The 23,757-nt window shown below is 38.3% G+C and overlaps 1 protein-coding gene across 2 annotated transcripts in view; it reads left to right on the plus strand.

Moving 5' to 3' along the window:
- FBN1 (fibrillin 1) overlaps positions 1-23,757 on the plus strand; it is a 232,038-nt gene that overhangs the window by 119,608 nt on the left and 88,673 nt on the right. For both annotated transcript variants that reach the window (XM_053889084.1, XM_053889085.1), the window contains exons 9-17: positions 1,664-1,822; positions 6,345-6,524; positions 7,158-7,298; positions 8,976-9,095; positions 11,945-12,070; positions 13,753-13,875; positions 17,088-17,210; positions 18,284-18,436; positions 22,385-22,438. In XM_053889084.1, the coding sequence (XP_053745059.1) occupies positions 1,664-1,822; positions 6,345-6,524; positions 7,158-7,298; positions 8,976-9,095; positions 11,945-12,070; positions 13,753-13,875; positions 17,088-17,210; positions 18,284-18,436; positions 22,385-22,438 (1,179 nt within the window). The remainder of the gene's footprint in view (positions 1-1,663; positions 1,823-6,344; positions 6,525-7,157; positions 7,299-8,975; positions 9,096-11,944; positions 12,071-13,752; positions 13,876-17,087; positions 17,211-18,283; positions 18,437-22,384; positions 22,439-23,757) is intronic.

Raw genomic sequence — 23,757 nt, forward strand, 5'->3', positions numbered from 1 at the left:
GTAGGAACTGGGGCCACAATACCTGCTAGTGTTTTTTTTTTTAACGTTTATTTTTGAGAGAGAGAGAGAGAAAGAGGGAGAGAGACAGAGTGTGAGTCTGGGAGGGGCAGAGAGGCAGAGAGAGGGGGAGACACAGAATCTGAAGCAGCCCAGACTCTGAGCTGTCAGCACAGAACCCAACACAGGGCTCCAACTCAAGAACGGCGAGATCGTGACCTGAGCCAAAGACTGATGCCTAACCCACTGAGCCACCCTGGTGCCTCCCTGCTAAGTATTAAGTATTTTTCAGAAATAATCTGTATTCTTTCAAGCTGACCCCTAATTTTATTTGATGGTTTGTCTAGGTTTTTTTTTTGTAGCCTTCTTCCTATGATGTTAATAATTTATATGTGTCTAAGTTAGCCTTCTTTTTTATTTTATTTTTAATTGATTTCTTGTAACCTTCAAGGTTTGATGGCTTTGTATTCTTAAGAATGATGTAGATGAAGACATTTATAGGTATGAACTTCTCTGATCAAACCTGAAGGTTAATATTTAGACCTACAGGAAACATAGTGGTGAAGTTTCAACTATAAAAACTTCTTCATTTTATAAAAGCATTTACCATTTAATTTCTTCAGATAGCAAGCATATTTAAAATAGTATGTAATTTTTACAACTTTATTGTGTATGGATATCACTGTACAGTGATTCACTTTTGTTAAAGGGAGGTTCATCCTCAAGGTGTTAGGTGGATCAAGATGTTCTATACTTAGCTAGCTGCCTCTATTTCACGGTGCTTCCTCACCATGAAGCACTTAACTTTCTACTATGTCACAGGCTCCTTTTTGGTAGCCTAGACTTGTACTTCAGTGTGTCAATGTTGTCATGACAGTCAGACATGATGTAACCCAATAAAAGTGGTATAGAGAAATATGTCTTCCCGTGCTGCTTTGAGAAGATACCTTTCTGCCAAAAAAAAAAAAAAAAAAAATCTTTCAAGAACCATTACATCTTATGGGACTAACAACTTGGAATCATGTACATTTTGAACTTGTAAATAACCAGTGCCTTATAAAACCTGTTAGGGCCCCAGGACAAAAGGAAATCTTTATTAACAAGCATTGGATCTGACGGCAAAGTGGCTCACTCCTTTAAAAAAAATCTTGCAAGTCTGACTCACGGTTTCAGTCTGAAAAATAAGAAAGATCTTTTAGAAATGTAGACTATAGTGCAGACTTCATGTTGTTTTAAAATAGATTTATATCAATATTTACCTAAAGTGGCTCAAATTAAGTAGTTTGAAACCAAGGACAACACAGTCTCCCTTCAGTATAGAGACATGTCTTTATAACTAATTAACTGTCACTGCCAGTGATTTTCTTAGTCTCTCTTTTCCTATGGCACATATGGTTGTAATCATTCATTCCCACCTTGGGGATGGAATGTGGGACATTGGCCAAGTGCACCAGCTCGCAGGGGCGAAAGGTGTGAGACGAAGAGAGTTCTGACGGAGTATTGTTCCCAAGCAGGGCTCACCACTTCCCTCCCAGGAGGCGGGAGTGTCGGCGCATCCTGCCTGCCAGAGCCCAAGTGTGAAGCGTAGAGGTGTTGGAGGAGGAGAGGGGTGTTCCGAGTTCCATCCCAGTGATGTGCGCGTGGCTGTGCTTCTTTGTTCTCGCAGATGTACGCCCTGGATACTGCTACACGGCTCTGGCAAACGGGCGCTGTTCTAACCAACTGCCGCAGTCCATAACCAAAATGCAGTGCTGCTGTGATGTTGGCCGATGCTGGTCTCCAGGGGTCACTGTCGCCCCTGAGATGTGTCCCATCAGAGCAACAGGTAAGAGCCCTTCCAGTTATCTGCGGAGTATCCCCAGTTCTACCCCCACAAGCCCAGTGACAATGTGCATGATGCAGATCTAGTGGAAATCCAGGTAAGTGAAAAAGATTCCAGAAAATAAAAGAGACGATTCTCAGGGAAATTTCCCCAGACAATGACTTGGGGGGAAAAATCGAGATCCGTACAAATAATAATGTTTTCTGGTACTGCTTCTTCCTTAGCTTGCCTGTTACCGCTAAGTAGCAACCTTTTCAGAAGTACTTGTCCTCTCTTATTCTGTATTTCTTTTGGCTCTCAAATAGTCCTTAAAGCTCACTTGAATAAAACTCACTTCTTTCAGAGTCTTTCGGTGAGTTACTCTGGATACACGTTTCCTCCTTCCCTAACGTTTGACACTTTCCTCTTGCTTGTTGCCAATTCTTGTTGACTTTTTTTTCTCTTTGTAATACCTCTTTCATCTGTCATATTCCTTCCATTTCCACATAAAGCTCATTTTCTCTCATCTGGACTATTGCAGTGGCCTCCTAACTTGTCTCTATGAAATCCACAGCTGCCGTATACATTTCCCAAAGCATAACTCATCTGAAGTTTGGTTAAAAAAATTATGGCTGGGGAAAATGTAGGAAAAGATGTCCAGAAAATTTTTCCCAGGATGAATTCAGGCAGTATCTAGTGGTCCAAATCACTCCATTTCTTAAAAATAAAATTTTACTACTTGGCAGAGAGCATCTCGTGTCCTCAAATTTGACCCCAGTTCATCTTTTAATTCTTATTCTTTATGGTAGCTTTACTTTCTAGTTAAATTATACAATCAAGCTTTCCCTGAAGCCAGTCTGAAGATTTCTAAACTTAAATATTCTTTTTTTCCTAAAACTTCTCCTCAGTTGAGGTTCTTACTCCCTACTTCCTATCTCTACTACTTTGCCTGTTAAATGCCGTCTTGTTTGTTAAGGATCCTAACATGATTCCCAATATGACCTAATTCTTCAATGTCCCAAGATAACAACAGCTGGAAATGCTGCCTTCTGTCTCTGTGTTCCAAGTTTTTACTGTTGCTATGGCACAAATCCCATCTACTCTGCTTTGTGCCAATTTGTGTTCATGTATTGCCTTTTTACTAGTTGATAAATCTCATTAGGAGGTCTCATTCATTATCATAGTCCCATATTCTTTATGCTTTCATAACACTTCCACAATTTTTAGCAAAATCTTCCTCATAGGAGGCTTCCACGTAGAGTGAACAATTTATTAAATGACCTCTTTCCCGCCAGATTTAAGTAAGAACCGGGGTTATAGCTCCTTCCCAATCTGATTCCTGAATGTTGTGTTTGAATCAGAGTGTTTTAGCAGAGCAAATCAAGGTGGGGAAGGATAAACACAGAGTTAACGGATTACTGTAGAATGTTACACACAGAATGTAAATTTCCCATTATCATGGATTCTACACCTGCTCACAGACGTACTCTAAAACTTCTCTTTATTGCTGAGAATTATATGTGTGGATTAAAGAAGCAATAAGAATCTTTCAATACATTTTAATGTATAACAAGTCGTATATTTTGTCTGATTTTCATACTGTCTTTGGACTAAAAATATAGCCCATTGTTCTTAGTGCACTAGGGGGAACATTTAGTAAGTTACTGTTTAGAAGAAGTACATGTTGTCCTACTAAGACACATGTCTTGGGTACCAGGAAAATCACTTTTTAAATATATATGTTAATTTAGGAATCAGCAGTACTGGTGAAGATTCCTTTCTGTGCTGAGGCCTTGAAAAGAGGAGAGAGGGAAGGGCAGGTAGAGGTGCTTAAAAACCTACTTTGGGATACATGAGCAGAAGGTTCTGTTCCCCTGTGTGGCTTTGCAGGGAACTGCTCTCTCATATATACCACTGAGATACCCCAAATCTAAGATAGGCCCAGGGAAAAGCAGACTGACAGAGAAAAGCTGATTTGCAAATGAGTGTTTTGTTTGCTCAAACATTCTGGTAGCAATGCTATAGAGCTCTAGGCTCTTAACTTAAGGAGAGTGATGATGTGTATATATATATATATACACATGTAGGATTATTTTAGACTGGTCAGCTTTTCACCTTGTTAAAAAAAAAATCAGTAGCATCTCCAGGTTACATGGAGATAGGAAAGATGGATATCAGTTGAACAAAACGAGCTGCAGTTCGCTGATCCTGAATGTCAAAGGGGCTCATGGGAAAGTTAGGAAGTTGGACCCACTCGGAGGTTAAGATGAATTTTCCTACTCAGGTTAAGATGAATTTCATGGCATGCTTAAAGTCATATACTCACCTAATTAGCAGAGATCCTGATAAGCTATTCAACTTCTTTTATACAAATCCCAAAAGACTAAAGAAAAAGGCTGAATTGAAGCTTGGAAGAAAAATGAGTCCCTTAATATAATTACTATCCAGTTAAATCCAACACATAGTTAATGAATTCCTCTTCTGTGAATTTGCAGGGCTAGATTCAGAGTGGGAATTAGTTATGAGTTAGTTATTATTCTTGACTTCAAAGACTGGGCACAGTCTTAGTGGTAGAAATGTGGGGGGAAGCTGGTAGCTAGGAAATGATACATGGCGCATCCATAGATCTATGAGAGGGATCACTGTGGTTTGTTAGGAGGGATTGTAGCCTCCTGGTTCAGGGAAGCATAAGCAGTATATAAATCCTTTCCAGATGCAGTCAAGTGCTACAGAATCTGTGGGTTAGTATTACAGATAAACAATAATTAAATGCAGTAATAGAATTCTCTAAAAACGTAAACTTAACCTGAGTTGGAAATATCATATGGGATTGAAGATATTTTAGTAAAGGACCAATAAAGAACAACAGAGTACATGGTAGCTAGGTATATTTAGCCACTTGTAAATTGGCAGATTTTCCCATGAGGTTGAAACAGGAATGTAATTCCATAAGACCTATTACAGCGCCTTAGAATAAGTCAGATTTAGTCCATAAGGAAAAGACTGATATTAACCTAATTTCTGTTACTGGATAAAACTAGTATAGAAAGTATCAATGGGAGTATCCTTGTGTGGCAATGATAATAAAACTGTTAACATTCTGGCAAAAGAGAGAGAAGAAAGAAATTAAAAAATCACGTGGTTAATTTACATATAAAGGCGAACTATAACAAAATATGGCTATTTGTAGGAAACATGAAAATGTGCTAGTAGTTAAGTAAATACATCCCTGGAAACCTGACTACTGTTTTAAAACACCTTTTGGGAAGCTCAGAAAAAAAAAAGGGTCACAAATCTAAAGAGGATTTATTCTGATAAAGACCTGGAATTGTGAGAAAGAGGAATCAGTGTATATGTGAAGTCAGAGGAAAATAGTTGATTAACTCAGGTATTCTAGTTCAGGGAATCATTATGCAGCATTAACACTGGACACACACACACCCCGCCCCCCTCCCCCCGCCCAGTATCCCTTCTGCCCTGTGGGGTGCTGCTTCTTCAACACTTTGTTGTCTTTTACAAATAGATATTCCTCAGGCCTCTCTGCACACACTTCTCTTCAGTTTCCACATCCATCCCTGGGGCTTTAAATACTACCTATCTACCGATAATTGCAAAACTTCTATCTAGCCCCTACTTCTTCTCTAGGCTTCAAACTCTCTTATACAGCTGCTGTGGGACAAATCTACTTGGATGTCTGACATCTCAAAATTCGTATGTTCAAATGGAACTTGGCCTCTATCCACCAGACCTGTTTCCATTGCAGTTTTCCCCATTTAGGTAAATGTCACCAACATCTACCCGTTTGCTAAACCAGAAGACTATGTCATTCTTGATTTCCTGTTCCCTCCGCTCTAACATTTACTCCTTCATGAAGTACTACCCACTTATTTCTAAAATATGCTTCAAATCTGTTCACTTCTGCCCAGTCTCATCACTGCCTCCCATGTCCAGCCATTGTTTTCTTGCCCTTAGTCTTCTGTAACAGCCTTGCCTCCCTTTAGCACATTCTGCATGCATCAGCAAGATCAATCTTCTGAAAATGTTCAGTTGATTACATCCCACATTAGTCTGAAGAGTTCCAGTGCCTTCCCATTTCACATAAAATAAAATCCAGGCTTTTTAGAATGCTTTTTAGAGCTCTGTGGGGTCCATAAATGGGATGGAATGGAGAAGGTGGCATTTGATTCTTCCTTGAAGTGAACCGTGACATAGGTAAAGACTCCTTAAATTTTGGGAGAGGCATGTGGTACACACCCTGGGGGGTTTGCTTTTAGTTTTGAATTACTGTTCCTAATAGTGACTATAGCTATTAAGATGGGAATGAAGCCAGTTGTCTTTTTCCCTTTTCTCCAATTGATCTATGTGGTTTCGTGATTGATTTTATTTAAAGCTGCTTTGATACTGGGTGTTGTACGGAAACCAATTTGACAATAAACTTCATATATTGAAAAAAAAAAGCTGCTTTGAAACATAAAGGTGTCTTCTGCGGGCCTATGAGGTACACTGCAGCTCAGCTTTTGTGTTCTGTTGTGTCATGCTTTTCCAGAGGATTTCAACAAGCTGTGCTCCATCCCTTTGGTAATTCCTGAGAGACCAGGATATCCTTCCCCACCCCTTGGCCCCATTCCTCCAGTTCACCCTGTTCCTCCTGGCTATCCTCCTGGACCTCCAGTACCAGTCCCTCGACCACCAGTGGAATATCCATACCCATCTCGGGAACCACCAAGTAAGGAGTCAAAAGTCATCTGGTTATTTTTCTTACATTAACCAAGTTAACTTTTTTGTTGTTTTTAATGCTGATTTGGTCATTAAATTAGCAGGTCAATTCTTAGATTAACTGTTTGGTTTACAGAGTGTTGTATGTAAGTTTCTTAATATGCCTATTTCATAGAGAAAAATAGCTTTCATCATCCTGATTAATGTCCTTTTGTTTTTGATGTTTTGAGTCAACTGTAGGACAGTTAGTTAGCTAGTTACAGGAGAGATTTAAATCTGATTCACAGGGTGAAGTCATAGAGGAGGTATATACAATGAGTTTTATATAGTGCAAAGCAGCTTTGCAAGTAATTTCCAAGAACTGTTTGCCTTTGTCATTTACCCAAACTGGAGGCTTGAGAGCGAGGCAGAAAAGAGGTAGAGGTAGGGAGAAGTAGGCTACTGTGAGGCTGCAGGACCTGGCTACAGGTGATCTCTGTAAGCGGGCATAGAAATATGGTTTATTTGCCCCAGATGATCTTTGCCCAAAGAGAGTTTCCTTCCTTTATGTTTTAGCATCTTGCTCATCGTTAGTGGGTTAGGTGCTGATTAAAGATGTCCTAGTTAAAAATGATTTCAATAGGGTTTCATGTTATTCCTTTAGGGGTGCTGCCAGTCAATGTCACTGATTACTGCCAGTTGTTTCGCTATCTCTGTCAAAACGGACGCTGCATTCCAACTCCTGGGAGCTACCGGTGTGAGTGCAACAAAGGATTCCAGCTGGACCTCCGTGGGGAGTGCATTGGTATGTGATACATATGGTTAGGTCTGCTCCGAGAGGCTATCACAATTCTGTCCCATGACTATATGGGTTTCCTGTGGCAGCTGTAACAAATCAGCTCCAAGTCAGTGGCTTAAAATGTAGTTCTGTATGTTAGGAGTCCAACAGAGGACTAAAATAACTGGGCTAAAATCAAGATGTCGGCAAGGCTGTGTTCCTTTTGGAAAGAATCCATTTCTTTGCCTTTTCCAGCTTCTAGAGGCCATCTGTATTCCTTAGATGATGGTCCCCTCCTCTATAAAGCCAGTGATATAGTATCTTCACATCTTGAATTCTCTTCTAATTCCCTCTTCTGCTTTTAAGGACCTTTGTGATTACACAGGGACCACCTGTACAACCCAGGAGGCTCCCCCATCTCGAGATCTGCTGATTAGCAACCTTGATTCCCCTTTGCCATGTAGCATATTCAGAGGTCTGGAGATTAGGACATGAACATATTTGGGGAGGGGGTACTCTTCCGCCAACGATAGGGACTTTTAACCTTCGTAATAAAATATGTTGAAGTCATTGCTGGTAGCTTCATATTAAGCCATCTCATCAAAAGTCTGACCATTAAAATAAAGCATTAAAACTGTCCCCAGATTATAAAATTTTGCACATTTTACTAACTCAAATGGATATAACTCACCGATTGTCTCTAAAACCGAAAAGTCATTAAAACTAAGAAACTTTGAGTTGTTGACAAGTCATTTAAGCCAGCAAAAGGAGGAAATGTAACAAAAGAATAATTCATTTGTTAGATTGGAAAAGAACACCCATCTAATTTTTAAAAATAAGTCCCTTTCTTAGTTCTGTTATAAAGTCTAATTCTATCATTATGAATCAGGCAGAAATAAGGAGTTCTTAGTTTCTCATACTGTGTAGTTTCCTGGTGACATTAATACCCCTTCTAGCAACACACTAGGAGAGAGTCATTCAGTCCATAGAAGTCATCCAGAACTGGGTGGAAGAGGGGACACGTAGCCCCCCGTGGTGGGGGGGAGGGGACATACCTGCGGCAAGAAACTTGTGACTCTGGGTGAGTGGGTGGGTTATCTTCCAAAAACCTTAGTTTCCTCATCTTTACAAATAGGAGGATATAAACCAGTTCACTGTTAAATATACTGATAGTTCTAAACAACTGTAAAACTAGTGGGAGCCTCTCTGGGTTGGGAGGTGGACTCTGGTCGGTGAGAATAACTCTTTGAATGATGTGTTTCATGTCTTGTTCTAACGTTCTCAGTGGAATTCAACAAGAGATGCTTAGATAAGGTGAGACCCCCTTTTGACTGAAAAATAGAGCTTCAGGAGATACTAGAATTCTGCCTAGAAGCCATTTCTGAAATGTTAGTCTGCTTAATTCCCTTAGGCCAAACTCAAGGAAGAGAAAATGTTTATTAGCTTGGAGTGTTGAATTGCTACGTGTTTGGCATTTTCCTCTGAAAAATGACACAGGAAAATAATACACTTTAACTGCTCAACCGGTTTTCAAGTGGCTTGTGACATGATACATTGTAGTAGAAAGAAAAAAGATCCTTTTCATTATGCTATTTATTTCTGAAAAGGAAAGTGTTTTAACATGTAAAGGAAACCAATAAAATGGTCTTAAAGTTGCGAGTTATTGCTCTCTAATTTCTTACTGAAATATACTGTATTTTGCAGATGTTGATGAATGTGAGAAAAACCCTTGTGCTGGTGGAGAGTGTATTAATAACCAGGGCTCATATACCTGTCAGTGCCGGCCTGGCTATCAGAGCACACTCACCCGGACAGAGTGCCGAGGTATGGTCCTAGCTGGGAACATGCAAAGTTAAGGGGACATATATGCTAAATAAAAGGTTTGCTTCGAAGGAGTTTAACAGAGTTTGAATAACCCTGGCCAGGAGAGGCTAATAGGCTTGTTGCCTTTTGCACTCAACTCCAGATATTGTCACTCAGAAGGATAGCGTCATAAAATCTGGCGGAGATCCAAACCATTTTAAAAGATGCATCTGTTCCTGTGGGCATATCTTCTTTTCACTACTTTTTTGCCTCATCACTACTGCCTCTTAATTTTTAATCTGAGAGCTAGGGAATGGGGTTGTCCTTTGCTGACACAGAAACTGAGGAAAATTTCAGGTGAAATTGTATGTAACTGATTTCTTAATGGAATGATCTAAAGTATAAGGAAAGAGTGTGTGACTTCTTGCTTCTTATTCATGTGGTCAGCAGTAGCATTGCCTGGAAGCTGATTGGAAATACAGAATCTCAGGTCTGACCTCAGACCTACTAAGTCAGAATCAGTATTTTTAACAAGATCCCCCAGTGATCCGTAAGCACTTTAAAGTTTGGGAAGCACTACTATAAGTGTTTGTTCACAAAATTTTCCCTTCAGGTTTGTTAATTTATTATGTCATCCTATATGCCTTTTACTGGATGACTGATATACTGTTTCTGCAACAGAAACAAGTAAGATGTTCTTTCAATCCTCAGGAAACTCAAATATCTATGTCTCTATAAATTTGGCACTGAATGAGGTATTTCACTGGTCACTAAAGCCAGATAAAAGGAAGAGATTTCTGTGTTAAAATTAAATACAAGGAAAGGTCAGAAGGTTTGTATCACTTAAAAAAAATTGCCAGCCATTAGTAAGAGTTAGTTTTATTTGTCTTCTTTTTTTTTTTTAAGTAAAATCTCTTCACCTGAGTTGAAGTCATACAGTTTTTATTTTTATCGGTGACTGGTTTCAGGATCTTTGATTGTGATTCAGGCTTAGAGATTTCTTGCCATTGGTATATTTTAATACACTACCTGTAAATGGCAGTTTAGAGCAGAAGAAACCAGAGCACAGCATGTCCACCTGCTAGTATTTCTATTAATGGCCTACTTAATGAATATAGATAAGGATAGTTTGAATATTTAACAGAATATTTAATATGCTAAATAATTAGCATGTACAGTGTACTAGGCATTTTGCAATATAGAGAATAAACTGAAACCAATATCTAGAAGACTGCACTATGAAATAAGCAAAGAGAAAAGATTATTGAGAGCACTCAGCTGGGGCAAAAGCCAGCTGGAGTAGATGAGTGGTGTTATCGCTCTGAGACTTAATTTACTAGAGACTGAGGATTACCTAAAAGCCTCAAACACTGTCTTCCTCAAGAGCCTAGTGCTAAGCTTATCTCAAACATAAGAAGTTGATGACATACTCACATTTTGGGGTAGATGCAAGTTGCCACAAAACAGAAAGACTGTGTACTTAGCTGAGGAGAAGTACATGACAGACTGAAGAGAAGGGGACGGAAGAGACGGAACTACGGTAGAGAACTTTTAATGGCAAGCTTTCAGTTGATCTTGTGAGGCAGTGGGGAGCCCAGTGGTGTTCTGATAATAGTGAGGAGAGAAAATGCCGAACTCTGTATGCTGTTTATTTTATCCTCGGGCTTCAAAAGATTATAGAACCCTAAAAAAATTCTGCTCAAGAGTATGTGGCTTTTACTATTTTTTGGAGTGCGGAGCAAGTCAGATTTTTGCAAGGATTAAGAAATAAATGAGAGAGAAAAAGAGCGTAGGTTGTTGGCACAAAGATCAGACAGAAGAAAAGCCCAGACTGCCTCAGCTAGTCCAATGACTCGTGTGGAAACCACGGCTGGATCTGCCCAGAAAGAAAGTGCGTCTGAGGGTCAACCACAAGACAGCGTGCAGACGCAGGGTAGACAGAGTAAGCAATATGCCATGAATGCACATTCTTGTCGTCCAGAGGATGTTTAGGGTGCTTATGCGCAGGCACACGTGACCTCAACTCTGCACAGATAGTTCGGCCCCAGTCCTCTATTACACAGTTCCCTGGTATCTGTCTTCTGGGGAATAAGCCTGGCAAAGATTATATGCTCTGGAGACAAGGCAGTGTGTATTCATCCTCCTTGGTGTTCCTCCAGGTATCTAGCCTAGAAACTGAGGGGAACAGATAATCCAGTGTACCGTGTTGTCCAATTTGAGTTAATCATTAATCTTTAAGTGAGCGATCAGATATAGGTTATTCGAGTGACTGTCCTTTTTAACACTTGCATATCAAGCTCCGTTGTTTACTTTGGTGTAATATGAAACACAACACAAAGAAGGAGAGGTGCCCTCATATTTTATTTGCTATAAATGCTTATAAGGTTATAAAAGAAACTAAGAATATATAAACAAGAAAACTATACTTGGACCAGGACTGCCATAAGAAAGGTAAACATTTCAGTCATGTGATTGCTGGTTTTCAGATGGAATGACTTTTTTTTTAATAGGACTTTTGTTTTATTGTTCTGATATAGCTATGAGATCTGCCTTTTTGAGCATGTGTTGAAAGATGCCAGCCAAAGTTTAATATAAATGATGATATATACTGTCTCATTGAAGTAGCTAGGAAAATGGTGAAGACAAATTTTGTATATACGACTGAGATTTAAGGGGCCTAATTAGAACTTAGAGTTAGATCAAATGCTATTATGTTGGCAGTCTTTCTGTCACGTCTTGCAAACTCTAATTAATCATTTTAATATTGGATATCAAGTTTGGAGATGGGTTTGGAATGGAGGGAGGGAGAAATAAAATAATTTTGAGTCCGCCAAGTGAAGCTGTTTCTTCTGTTTTAACTTTAATCTTAGACATCGATGAATGTTTGCAGAATGGCCGTATCTGTAATAACGGACGTTGCATCAACACAGATGGCAGTTTCCATTGTGTGTGTAATGCGGGCTTTCACGTTACACGCGATGGGAAGAACTGTGAAGGTAATACCAGTATGACAGTAAGAGCGGTGTAATAATATGAATCCCCATTTTCCATTGCAGTTCCAATCAGAAGTCTCTAACAAGACCAAGCCAAACATTGAGTGAAAGGTCAAAGCAGCAAATATATTTCACAGATCGTTATGGGGGAGATAAGCATAATTTTCAACAATATTCGTACTTTTAATTACATTTCTGTGAGTCAAATAACATTTCAAATATATAAGGGGAGCTTGTCCTTGAGAGATCAATCCCTAGTGATAATAAAACTTCTATAGCATAAATCGTTACTTCCTAATTTTATACAATCAGAATTTGTACATGGGTTTTTTTAATAGGACACACCTAACCTCATATATTTCTTTTTTCTAATTGAAGTATAGTTCATATAGGCCATATATTTTTTGTCATTTATAGTCTTTGTGTTTGAAGTGTCTGTCTAGTAATAAAATACTATTAAGAACCTGAAAATGTAAAATTTGTTTGAAACATTGACTACTGAAAACCAGCTATATTGCCTCTTGAATTAATCACCTCATTTGAATTGGGCTGTTTCAAACATTTTGTCTTTTTCCCCTGCCACTTTTTTTTTGAATTGAAAATATGAACATTATTGATGAGTTTCCACTACTTAGACCTTTAGCAAAAAATGAAGAATGCTTCTTATCGTCTTTCCCAACATCTTTGGGAAAGATCCCAAGAATCTATTCATACATTAAAAGAATTTCAAAATTGTTCTTAGAAACATTTTTGGCAGAATATTATCTCAGTGATTCAACTCAAAGACTTAATGCCAGAATTCTCGGTTGGGATAGAATCCTGTTTAAAAAAAAGAAAAAAAATCATAAATTACATTGGCCTGACTAAAGCCTGTAAGTGAAAACACACCATGTCTAGAAGAGCAAGTACCTCCCCCCAAGACAGCTGTAGTATTAAATAAAATAACATTTTGATTAATTTAAAGAAATAACCTTATGATCAACAAATCCTAAAGGTTAACTAACATAGCTATACTCCATAGTCGAGTCTTGTATTTTAAAAATACATTTTTTCCTACCTCTATTTAAAACTGCTTCAGACTTTAAGCTGTCTTCTGGTTTCTGCTTTATAAGAAATCAGGAGGTGAACAAAATACATTTCAAGTTCCATCATTCTTAGTTTTGCTTTTTGTTTTTATTTTTCAATATATTAGAATTAGTATCTCTGAAGTAAATATAGCCATAAGATTGTTAATACACTTTTCAGTTTGTAAACTGATATTTTTTAAAAAAAGTCCTGGTAGCTTCCATTGAGTCAAATTCATATATATATATGTATGTATATACATACATATATATACATATATGTACATATATATATACACACATACATTCATGAAGTTTTATATATGTTATTATATATGAATTTCAGATCTATGTACATGTATATGTGTGTACATTCAGTATATATATAGTATGTCAGAAAATAAATTTAGCCCTATAATTTTCATGAATATGTCAAAAATTGAGAACTTAAGAATACGTATTTTGCATGGCCCTTCTTGTATGCCATAAAGAAAATTAGCCTTAGACTACAATAACAAAAAACAAAAGAAATGTGAAGGAAAAGAATTCTATTGACTCAGGTTGGCTTCTGTAAGCTTACTCTTCTGGTCATAAGAAAATGCATCCTCTGTATTTTTTCAGATATGGATGAATGCAGCATAAGGAACATGTGCCTTAATGGAATGTGTATCAATGAAGATGGCAGTTTTAAATGTATTTGCAAACCTGGGTTTCAGCTGGCATCAGATGGGCGTTATTGCAAAGGTTTGTGCTGTAAATCATATCCTTCTCCTGCTTTTTTTCCTTTCTATATTGCTTAGAGGTACCACTTTTCCTTCTTGATTCTTCCCATTTAAAGTATTCCTAATTCTGGCTTGAGAAACCTAAGTGGACATCCTTCTTAAGTCCAGCCATCCAGAGAGCTATAGTTTATGCTTAAGATGGCTGTTCTTATTTCAGAAAGGGTATTTGAGATCTTCCAAAGGAACCTGAAAGGCTACACTGCAAATGAATGAGAAGCTGAATTAACAGTAGGTCCACCAACAAATATGAGCAACCTTGTAAATAAGCTGAGTTATTCTTCTAACTTGGAGTTGGGAAATAAATGGTAATTAGGTTTTTCGATGGCTGTCATTTGCCACCTCTTACACAACTTCACCTGAACACAATAATGTATACTCTTATTGCATTGATCTCTTCTCCATAGTTTCTTTCAGATTATCTTAAGAAACAAAAAATTTTTGATGGACGACTTATTTAGGTGTTATCAAGTCACATCCGCATAAAGGGAAATAGAATTAAGCAGAAGAAATAAACTAAAACCAAGAGCCATTGTTTAGCTCTGTAGCTCTTGAAATAATCTCATTGCTCTAGGTATGGAAACAAAAATGAAGATTTTTTAAAATATTTTTTTAACGTTTATTCATTTTTGAGAGACAGAGACAGAGCGTGAGTGGGGGAAGGTCAGAGAGAGAGGGAGACACAGAATCCGAAGCAGACTCTAGGCTCTGAGCTGTCAGCACAGAGTCCAACGTGGGGCTCAAACTCACAAACTGCGAGATCATGACTTGAGCCGAAGTCGGATGCTCAACGAACTGAGCCACTCAGGTGCCCCACAAAAATGAAGATTTTTATTTGTACTATTGAAAATTCAGGTTCTAAGAAGAGTCATCAAAATAAATTTGTGCTTAGTGTCTCTTGCCTTACATGGTCAGGGATGAGTGATCATTGCACTTGGGTCCAAGATCCGCATTGAAACCATACTTCTCAAGGAACCTCATATCCAAACATCCAGAAAATCTGTGAACATGCTGCACTCAAAGCCTTCAGCTCATAGTTTCAGGTGGAGAAGTGCTGAGTGTCAAGCTATTCAAGATTGAGAAAGCAGATAAAGTCCTATGATGCCTCTTCTCCAGATTCCTCTGGTAGACAGACAGCTTTGGTAAAGGTGTTATGGAAGAAAGCCTTGTATTAAGTCGTTGGCAAGATGTGCATTTTCCCTAGGCTTAAAAGAGCTTCTATCCCTTGGTTGTTTACCTACGTTCTCCATGACCTTCACCTCAGTGGTTCTTAATATTGTGCAAATCTGTCTTCCTAGCAAGAGAAAACATTTGAATTTTTAAAATTTGAAATGGGAAATAGGTTTCTGTACTTTTGAGCCTTGTGCTGTGAGGAACATATAGTTTTGAAGACAAGACCAACACGTAGAAATATTCTACAATGTAAAACAGAATACAACAAAGTGCTAAATTGTGCAGATTAAGTGCTGTACAAGTGAAAAAGAAAGGGGAAGGGAATGGTTGCTGGAATATTTGGAATTAGGCTTCCAAACAAAATAACAGAAGGAAATGTGAAAGCCCCTTTGTGTGAAGACCTTTTACAAGAACACATACTCCTTTTGCTAATCCACAGAGCACACTAAAATGTATTTTCAGTGCCTATAGGCTGCCAGTGACCCCGGCCACAACTTCTCAGTATGAGGTATGGCCAATAGATAATGCTGATGTAATTATTTCAGAAGACACTATGACTTCATAGATGAAACTAGGTTTTGCAAATGTTTGCAACCAGTAAAGTATTTGGAATATTCAAACTAGAAATAGAAACTAGAATAAAGAAAAAAGAAAAATTTCTTGTATGGTGAATTTCTTCTTTTCTGTAGCTTTTCTCTTGACATCATTGGATAAGATTTTCTCTTAGAGCTGAGTATTTAGTTCTGAGGCCACAAAGATATGACTATCCAAATCTAGAATAAACAATGCTAATTTAATCTCTAGTTAACTAATCTGATGAACAGCATGTCCTCCCCAATCACTCTCTGAAAGTTTGGGCCACAGACCCTCTCGGTCCGTGTAACATCTGTTGTCCTCATTAAAAAGCCTTTGTGTCACTTTGCAGGCTATAGCTGTCACCGTTTTACTGTAGATCTCAGCTTGAACAAAAAGGTGACCTGAATAACTGAACCAATTCGATTACATGTATTTAAATATAACTGCTGTTTTAAAATACAATCTGTACACGGAATCTTGGACCATCTGAATATATCTTGTGCCAAATAACACAAGCTAAGTAAAATGTAGAGGTGTTTCAGTCTCAATTTGCCTTTTTAAGGTCAGAAAAAGGAAATAGTTACATACACTAGCTGTATATTATAAAAGGAGTTGTTATAAAATGACTTGCTTCTACGTGTTACATGTTTTCCAAAACACAATTTGGTACCACTTCTCCTTCCCCATATTAAAGGGGAAAAATCTTTGCTATTATTAGTATGTGCCCAATAAAGTATTTTACCATACCTCCCTAAATATATACATATGATACTATAAAATATATGTAATACTTAGAAAGATTTTTCTCTGCTGAGCTCCAATGGCTTAGTGCTATTGTTGGCCAGAAATGGCCACCAAAATCTTCTATATTCCTTTTCTGTTTCTTTTCTATAGTGTTCCATCAGGGTTTTAGTTCTGTATCTCTTAATGCCTTGCTAGTCATCTCAGAGTGCTAAGATGTGAGTGATACTGGAATGGACGCCAGTCTGAGTGTTGGATGCTAAACAGAGAAGCTTCCCGCCCAGGTCAAAGTTGCAGTCCATTATCAAGCCAGATTTCTGACAGTCCTAGAAGAACTGCCATGTGAAACGTTCCACCAGGACCTTTGTCTTTTAGCTTCACTTTCCTCCTTTCTTCAATTCTGTTTTTGCCTTTGTGATTCTTATTTTGGATTTAAAAAAATCTCAGGAGAGTATTGTTGAAATGGCTTTTCCTGTGGTTAAAAAAAAAAAGCTCACATAGTCGGTGTCAATTTTTGTTACTGTTCTTTCAAAGGGCAATGAAATGCATCTCACTGAGCTTTTATTGTTGGTGCTGCATGTAATTTTCTATCTTTCCCATTTTCAAGTGTTGTAAAAGAATTGTAGACATGTTGTGGTTTCATGTAAATGTCACTCCATTTTTAATAAGTGCTTTTCCCCACCACAGACATTAATGAGTGTGAAACACCTGGCATCTGCATGAATGGACGCTGCGTCAATACTGATGGCTCCTACAGATGTGAATGCTTTCCTGGACTGGCCGTGGGTCTGGATGGTCGTGTGTGTGTTGGTAAGATAATGCCATGACTAGATGGATGGTAGAGATCCACCCTCCGTGGATCAATAAATCCCACCAATGACAAATGCACTCTACTGTAACAGATAATGACATAATTAATACTTGTGGGGGAACAAACCAACAATATCAGTTCTCTTCTTGCATAAGCTGGATATTAATTTAGGAGATAGAAAGATGAACTGACATAAATGAAAACCAGGGGAATCCCCACCTCTCCTTCCCCCTTTTCTTTTCTAATTATGTAGATGTCCTCAATTTTCTCCAACCTTCCATTGTTGACAGTGGTCTTTGAAATTGGCCTATATATGCTCATTATCTCATAGTGAACATTTTCAGGTAGAGAATTAAATGTCCAAAGGGAAGTATAGAATACAAAGGAGGATATGGATAATCAGGAAATTTATGTAATATTTTTGTGCGGCTTTATAAAAAGTTTGAAATTTATTGAGAAATAGATATGAATTTTACCCAAATTATTTTTAAGAATGGCAGTCAGTAAACCCTTTGAATTGGGAGAGAACTGGGCATAGCTGGAACCTCCCTCCCTGTTGGTAAAGATGACACTACTTAGTAAGCCAATGTCCAGAGATTTGTATAATGAACCTTCTATAGATTAAAGTTCCTCCGTTTTGAAAGTACATTTAATTCAAATATTCAATAATTGCATGTTTATTTTGAGGTAGACCACACTTCTAATAAAGATCTTATTTATCATAAGGGGAGTCACTGGTCACCCATCATTAACTTAACCTGTATTAAGCTCCTTCTCTGTGCAGGTCTAGGGAAGACAGAAATGAATGAGATATAATCTCAGCACTTAAGAGTCTCACAGTTGGGTACACCATGATGGTCCCTAGAAAACTGAAAGAGTCTGACAACTGGTTTCCAGTGCTTGAAAGCTGAATGCAGTTTGTGTGGGTTTGTCTCTTTCTGTTGAGACCTAAGAACAGAGGCATTTTCTGTGCGTTAGAACAGGGACAATGGCTAAATAAAGCCAGCTTCAACTTTGACCTGGGGGGTTATTGGAAGCGATAGTGTGATGACAGATGCCTCTTCCTGTTTAGACACACACATGCGGAGCACATGCTACGGTGGATACAAGAGAGGCCAGTGTGTCAAACCCTTGTTTGGTGCTGTTACTAAATCTGAATGCTGCTGTGCCAGCACCGAGTATGCATTTGGGGAACCTTGCCAACCGTGTCCTGCGCAGAATTCAGGTATGTGGTGTCATGGAGATGCCCCCATCCTGCCAGCCTTCTGCCACCATCTGCAATCTTTGCATTTATGGCAAACACGGAGAGAGATTATGTTATGCTCTCCAGATACATCACATACCTTCCTGGGGTCTTGACAGGGCTACTCAGGGTCTGATCACACATTATTCACCCAATCCTAATGGTCATTGGGAACAGGCAGCACGTTTGGAACCCCCATCCCAACCCCTCCACCTTAATAATACTCACGCTCTTTGGAATTCATGCAGCTTGCCTTGTTTTCTAAAGTAGTTTCATAATGTTTGCATTTTGCAGGAACTATTATAAAAGCAGAATTTTACAGAGTGTAAAAGTAAATAATTTTCAGATTACCTGAATATTTCCAACTTTTTTCCAAAAGGCCATGTGTGAATTTTGTTCAAATCCCTCATGTTGATTTAGGTGTGCCTTTCCTAAATGATTTTATTCAACCCTAGGGAAAAAGTATTTTTCTCAATTTGAAGTGACACGGCATAATGAAAAGAAAACTGGTTGGTGACTCAGAATTCTCCCCATCCACAGGCAGACAAATTGCTTAACTGGGGGGTTTAGTTCTTTGTAGATTTTTATTTATTTAGGAATTTTTCTCACCTACTTTCAAAAGGATTTAAGATAGCTTGCAATAGGATGCAGAATTGTAAAATAGAATAATATCGAAATGAATTCTTAGTTTCTTCATCTACAAAATGAATTATTTTAGGTAATCCAGAAGATCCTTTCCTGTTGTAAATTATTTTTATTTATAAGGCAAAAATAGTTTATTGAAACTAAAGCAATAAACTGTCAACATTTGGACACAATTTTAAGGTAGCTTGACATTTACTTTTAATGTCCTAAAATAAAGGTAGATCTAATACTGAAAACAAATAGCTTTGATTGGTTGGTTTACATCTAAGATCCAGTTAGTTTATTTCTGACCTATATATAGTCAATTAAAGATTAACTCACAATATTTAAACATCTGCCATTTTGAAAGTGATATTTGAAATTAGGGATATAGTCAATTAAAGATTAACTCACAATATTTAAACATCTGCCATTTTGAAAGTGATATTTGAAATTAGGGAGTTAGAAGAAATTAAAATATGAGAAGTTAGAGAATGTTAACTGGAAAACTTTAAAAGAAATGGGTAAGGCCAGTTAAGAAATAAAGCTTTAGGGGCGCCTGGGTGGCTCGGTCGGTTAAGCGTCCGACTTCGGCTCAGGTCATGATCTCACGGTCCGTGGGTTCGAGCCCCGCGTCGGGCTCTGTGCTGACAGCTCAGAGCCTGGAGCCTGTTTCAGATTCTGTGTCTCCCTCTCTCTGTGACCCTCCCCCGTTCATGCTCTGTCTCTCTCTGTCTCAAAAATAAATAAACGTTAAAAAAAAAAAAAAAAAAAAAAAAGAAATAAAGCTTTATTCTGGCCGATTACATCACAGATTACCATTTTATATGTGATTAGCAATTAGTTCAATTCATGCCTACAATAATAATACTTCAATTATATAGCATAAAATATAATTCTATCTAACAAACATCCCTGTAACTTTATAGTTGTATATCATTAATACTACCCTGCTTGCTGTATGTTACTTTAACTTTTCAAAGTACTTTTCTTACATACTTGGAATTTACAAGATAGACGAGTATCATGAAAACTGGTGCACAGGGGTATAGGTGATTTATTCCTGTCTTCAATATGTGGAAGAACCAAACTTAGAATCTAGGACCCTTGGTGCATACAGTTCTTTGTTTTTACATTTTCCTCTGGACTAAGTACATCTCCAAAGAATTCTTATGATACCTAGGAAAATGAAGTAATCTTATAAAAAGATGACTAAAAGAGACCAGATTTCTTTAAGAAGTAAAGCTTAAGATGAGTTAAACTTGAAGCCCAGCGCCGCTAGCTTCTGTTTTCTATTTCAACACACTTGCACAGAAGAGGTCCACATGTGGAAGTGGTTTCGTTCAGTTTGGTTTCTCCACGTCTTTGGTAGATGAAAATGCCAAATCATGAAGGACCTAAATGGACAGTATCCCTCATTTCAAGAGAGAGGGGAGATTTTAAAAGGTACTGAAAATATTCAGAGGATTCCTTCTTTAGTCAATTTAATGAGAAACTCCAACCTCATCACATCTAACGTCCATCTTTGTGCTCTGGAAGAAAGCCAAGTAAGGCTCTATATTAAGATATTTCTCACTGACTGCTGAATATTTACTCCTCACAGGGATCAGTCAGTTAAACCCAGAGAAGTGGAAGTTTGGGAATTTTCTCATATGTCCCCATACCAGTGCCTCCATAGCACAACACTGAGTTAGCTCTGCAACACCTATCATTTATGAAATGCATGAGCCATGCCAGGAGCTGTGTTCAACACCTTACATGTTCTCCTAGTAAATGCATAGAACTGCCATGTGGCTTCGGTATCCTTATCTCCAATTTGTAGAAGAGGAAACTTATAGAAGAGGAAACTAAGAGGGAAAGGGCTTGCTTCCAAGACCCCCAACAGCAAGCATTGTCATCAGCATTCAAACCAATATAGACCTGAATTCACTGACTGCAGAGGACAGTGCAAGTACCAGATTCTCCCCAAATGGAAAAGAACAATGAAAAGAATTTGCTTCTGTTTAGGCCAAGCATCAGCTAATTTAGCACTAACTATAAAACTGCTTTTTGTAAAACTGACATGATATTGTTTTTCCTACTTTGTTACTTACAGTTATTTCAAAAGCATTTTAATTAATTGCTGACATGAGAAGATAATGACAATGCATTTCTTTTTGCTTTCAGTCCCAGGCTTGCAAACACACAACGGCAGCCACTTTCCCAGTTGTTCCTTTTTTGGTCCCATTTAGCATGATTTAAAAATTAAGGGATTTCACCACTTTTCTGAAGTTTACATTTGTAGGAAGGCAGAGGCTCTGAAGGATTCAACCTTCATTTTTAAAATCTGTGTAGTTCATTTGCATCCACTGTCATCAGGAATAGAATTTTCTAGCATGCGGAAGTATAAGAGCTATTTGCATCAGCAGCGAGGTGCTGTAGGCCTGTGTAAAAAGGCCCCTCCCTAATATCCAGTTCTTGTGCCACTTCAGCCCACAAATGATTTGCATTTGGCCTGGAGACTCTGTGTTGCCAGAAACTGTGGGCAGCTAAGGGGACACTTCAGTTTGTTTTCCTTGGATAAAGTACGATTCCAGTTAGGTCTCCCTTTTCATCGTTCACTCTCATGCTCCTCTGAATATTATTGGAATTATATGTAAAACATTGCATCAGTTTTAAGTAGAAATCTGATTCCATCACAAATTTGGGTACATATTCTGTATTCTTCAATTTTTTAGTAAGATCTCAGTTTTAACATTATGCAGTACTTTGCCTATAGATTTATCATATAGTATCCTGATGAATATTTACTTTAAAAATACACTTAAATACAAGTGTAGAGGCTTTGTTTTCCTTGTGAGTGCAGACTAGAGAATTTGAAGAGAGAAATGAGAAAATGTTAAGAACTTGATTGTATTAAAAAAAAAAAAAGTTTGTACTAAGAAACAAAATTATTCCCAAGATGGTGGGAGAAAGTTTTATTAACAGTTAAGAAACCACACTTTAACAGGCACATTTCACTATAAGTGTGAAGTGTTCCCTGGTGGACAAAATCAAATTATAGGAAAAACACCTTTTCCGAAAGCGCTTTGCACAAGGCCTTGCTGTAACTTGCCTATATCCTTAAAACTTGTTTTCCATAGTGATGCGGAGCCTTTAAAATGGGAGCATGGTGTACCAGTGACTCCCTTGGGAGATGCCTCCTTTTCCGGTACCACTTTATTTCAGTTCTACTCACTTAGCAGGAAATGATGTGTGCAAAGCCAAGTGCAGATTGACCTGTTCTGCAAACAAGGGAATCATTTACTATCTGTTAATTTATTGCAGCGGAATATCAGGCACTCTGCAGCAGTGGGCCAGGAATGACATCAGCAGGCAGTGGTAAGGACTTGTTTGAAATTTGCTACCGTAAGCATGTGCAGAAGCAGCACTGGGCTTTCCTGTGGGTTTCCAGTTGGTCCCTTTACACCAGACTGGGGAGGTCTGGCCCCCTCTCTGGCCATCACTGTACCTGGGACTCCTGGAAGCCCCCAGTGGCAGAGTAATTATGGCACAGTGCGTCCTGGGATTGTTGGGTTTGGGTGTTGGGCTCAGTACTGAAGACTGGGTGCTCTCTTAGGGTGGTTGATGAGGACTGCAGTTGAGATACAATGACTGTGGTCGCTCATTCATGAGAAGAAGCAGTCTGGTCCTCCTCTGGCTCTTGCATTATCAAGTACAGTTCAGGGTTATGGGCTCAATTTAATCGTTGGCCATTCACATTTTGAACTGTCAAGTGTTCAGTCATTATAAGATGTCAGTAGGGAGCCGTCTTACATTTTGTAGCAAGCAGCGATAGCAATTAACTAAGTTGGAAGAGTATGAAATATTTCATTTAAGTGTGGTTGATAGAACCAGAAAAATATAGATACCGTAAAAGAATTGAAGTTAAAAGGGAGAGTTGGCACAAAGTGCAAAAACAGGTGACAAGAAAGATGAAGGGATTATTTTATTGATATAAAACTAAATGATTTGATTCAGGAAAGTTCTGAAAAAAAGTAGACCGAATTGATTGTCAGTTTATCCTCTTGGTTAATTTCATCATTATGTGTGGATGAAGGTGGGGAGGAGATATTTGGGGGAAAGAGAGTAGTAAAGAAATTTATAATAAATAGTTGGGAATAAAAAAGTTGTGATAGAAACCTGGAGAAAGAAAAAATGTCAACCCTAGCTTATAGAAGAGTTAGGACCAAGATTTGAGACTAGATATTCACTGTCATTGTGCATCACCCTTGATTATAGAGCTCTTCTTAGTCTGTGAGCACACAGAAGACGGAGGACCCAGCCTTATCTGAACAGGGCAGCAGAGGCTTTTCCAGAACAGGTGGCATTTGAATGGGCTTTGCACCAATGAATAGTCCTGGCTCCAGACATTCCTGACACAGAGCAAAAGGGCATTGTATGTTCATGGAAGAAGTAAATAAACAGAGCTCATATTTTAATTTAATCTTGAAGGTATTTTTGAACCTACAAAAGCTTGAACCATGAGAATGACACAGTCATCTCATTTTTAAGCTAAGTCTGGTGGCATCGTAAAAGGTACATTGAAGAGGGATGGGCTGGCAGCAGGGAGACCAATTGTAGGGACTTGGGCTGTGTGGCGGATCCACTTTTCCATCTTGATGTTTGAACCAGCAGAAGTCCAGGGGCTCTCCCTTAGC

This window comes from Panthera pardus, unplaced genomic scaffold (assembly GCF_024362965.1).
Source record: "Panthera pardus isolate Hobbes unplaced genomic scaffold, ASM2436296v1 HiC_scaffold_24, whole genome shotgun sequence".
In the NCBI taxonomy this organism is placed as follows: domain Eukaryota; kingdom Metazoa; phylum Chordata; class Mammalia; order Carnivora; family Felidae; genus Panthera; species Panthera pardus.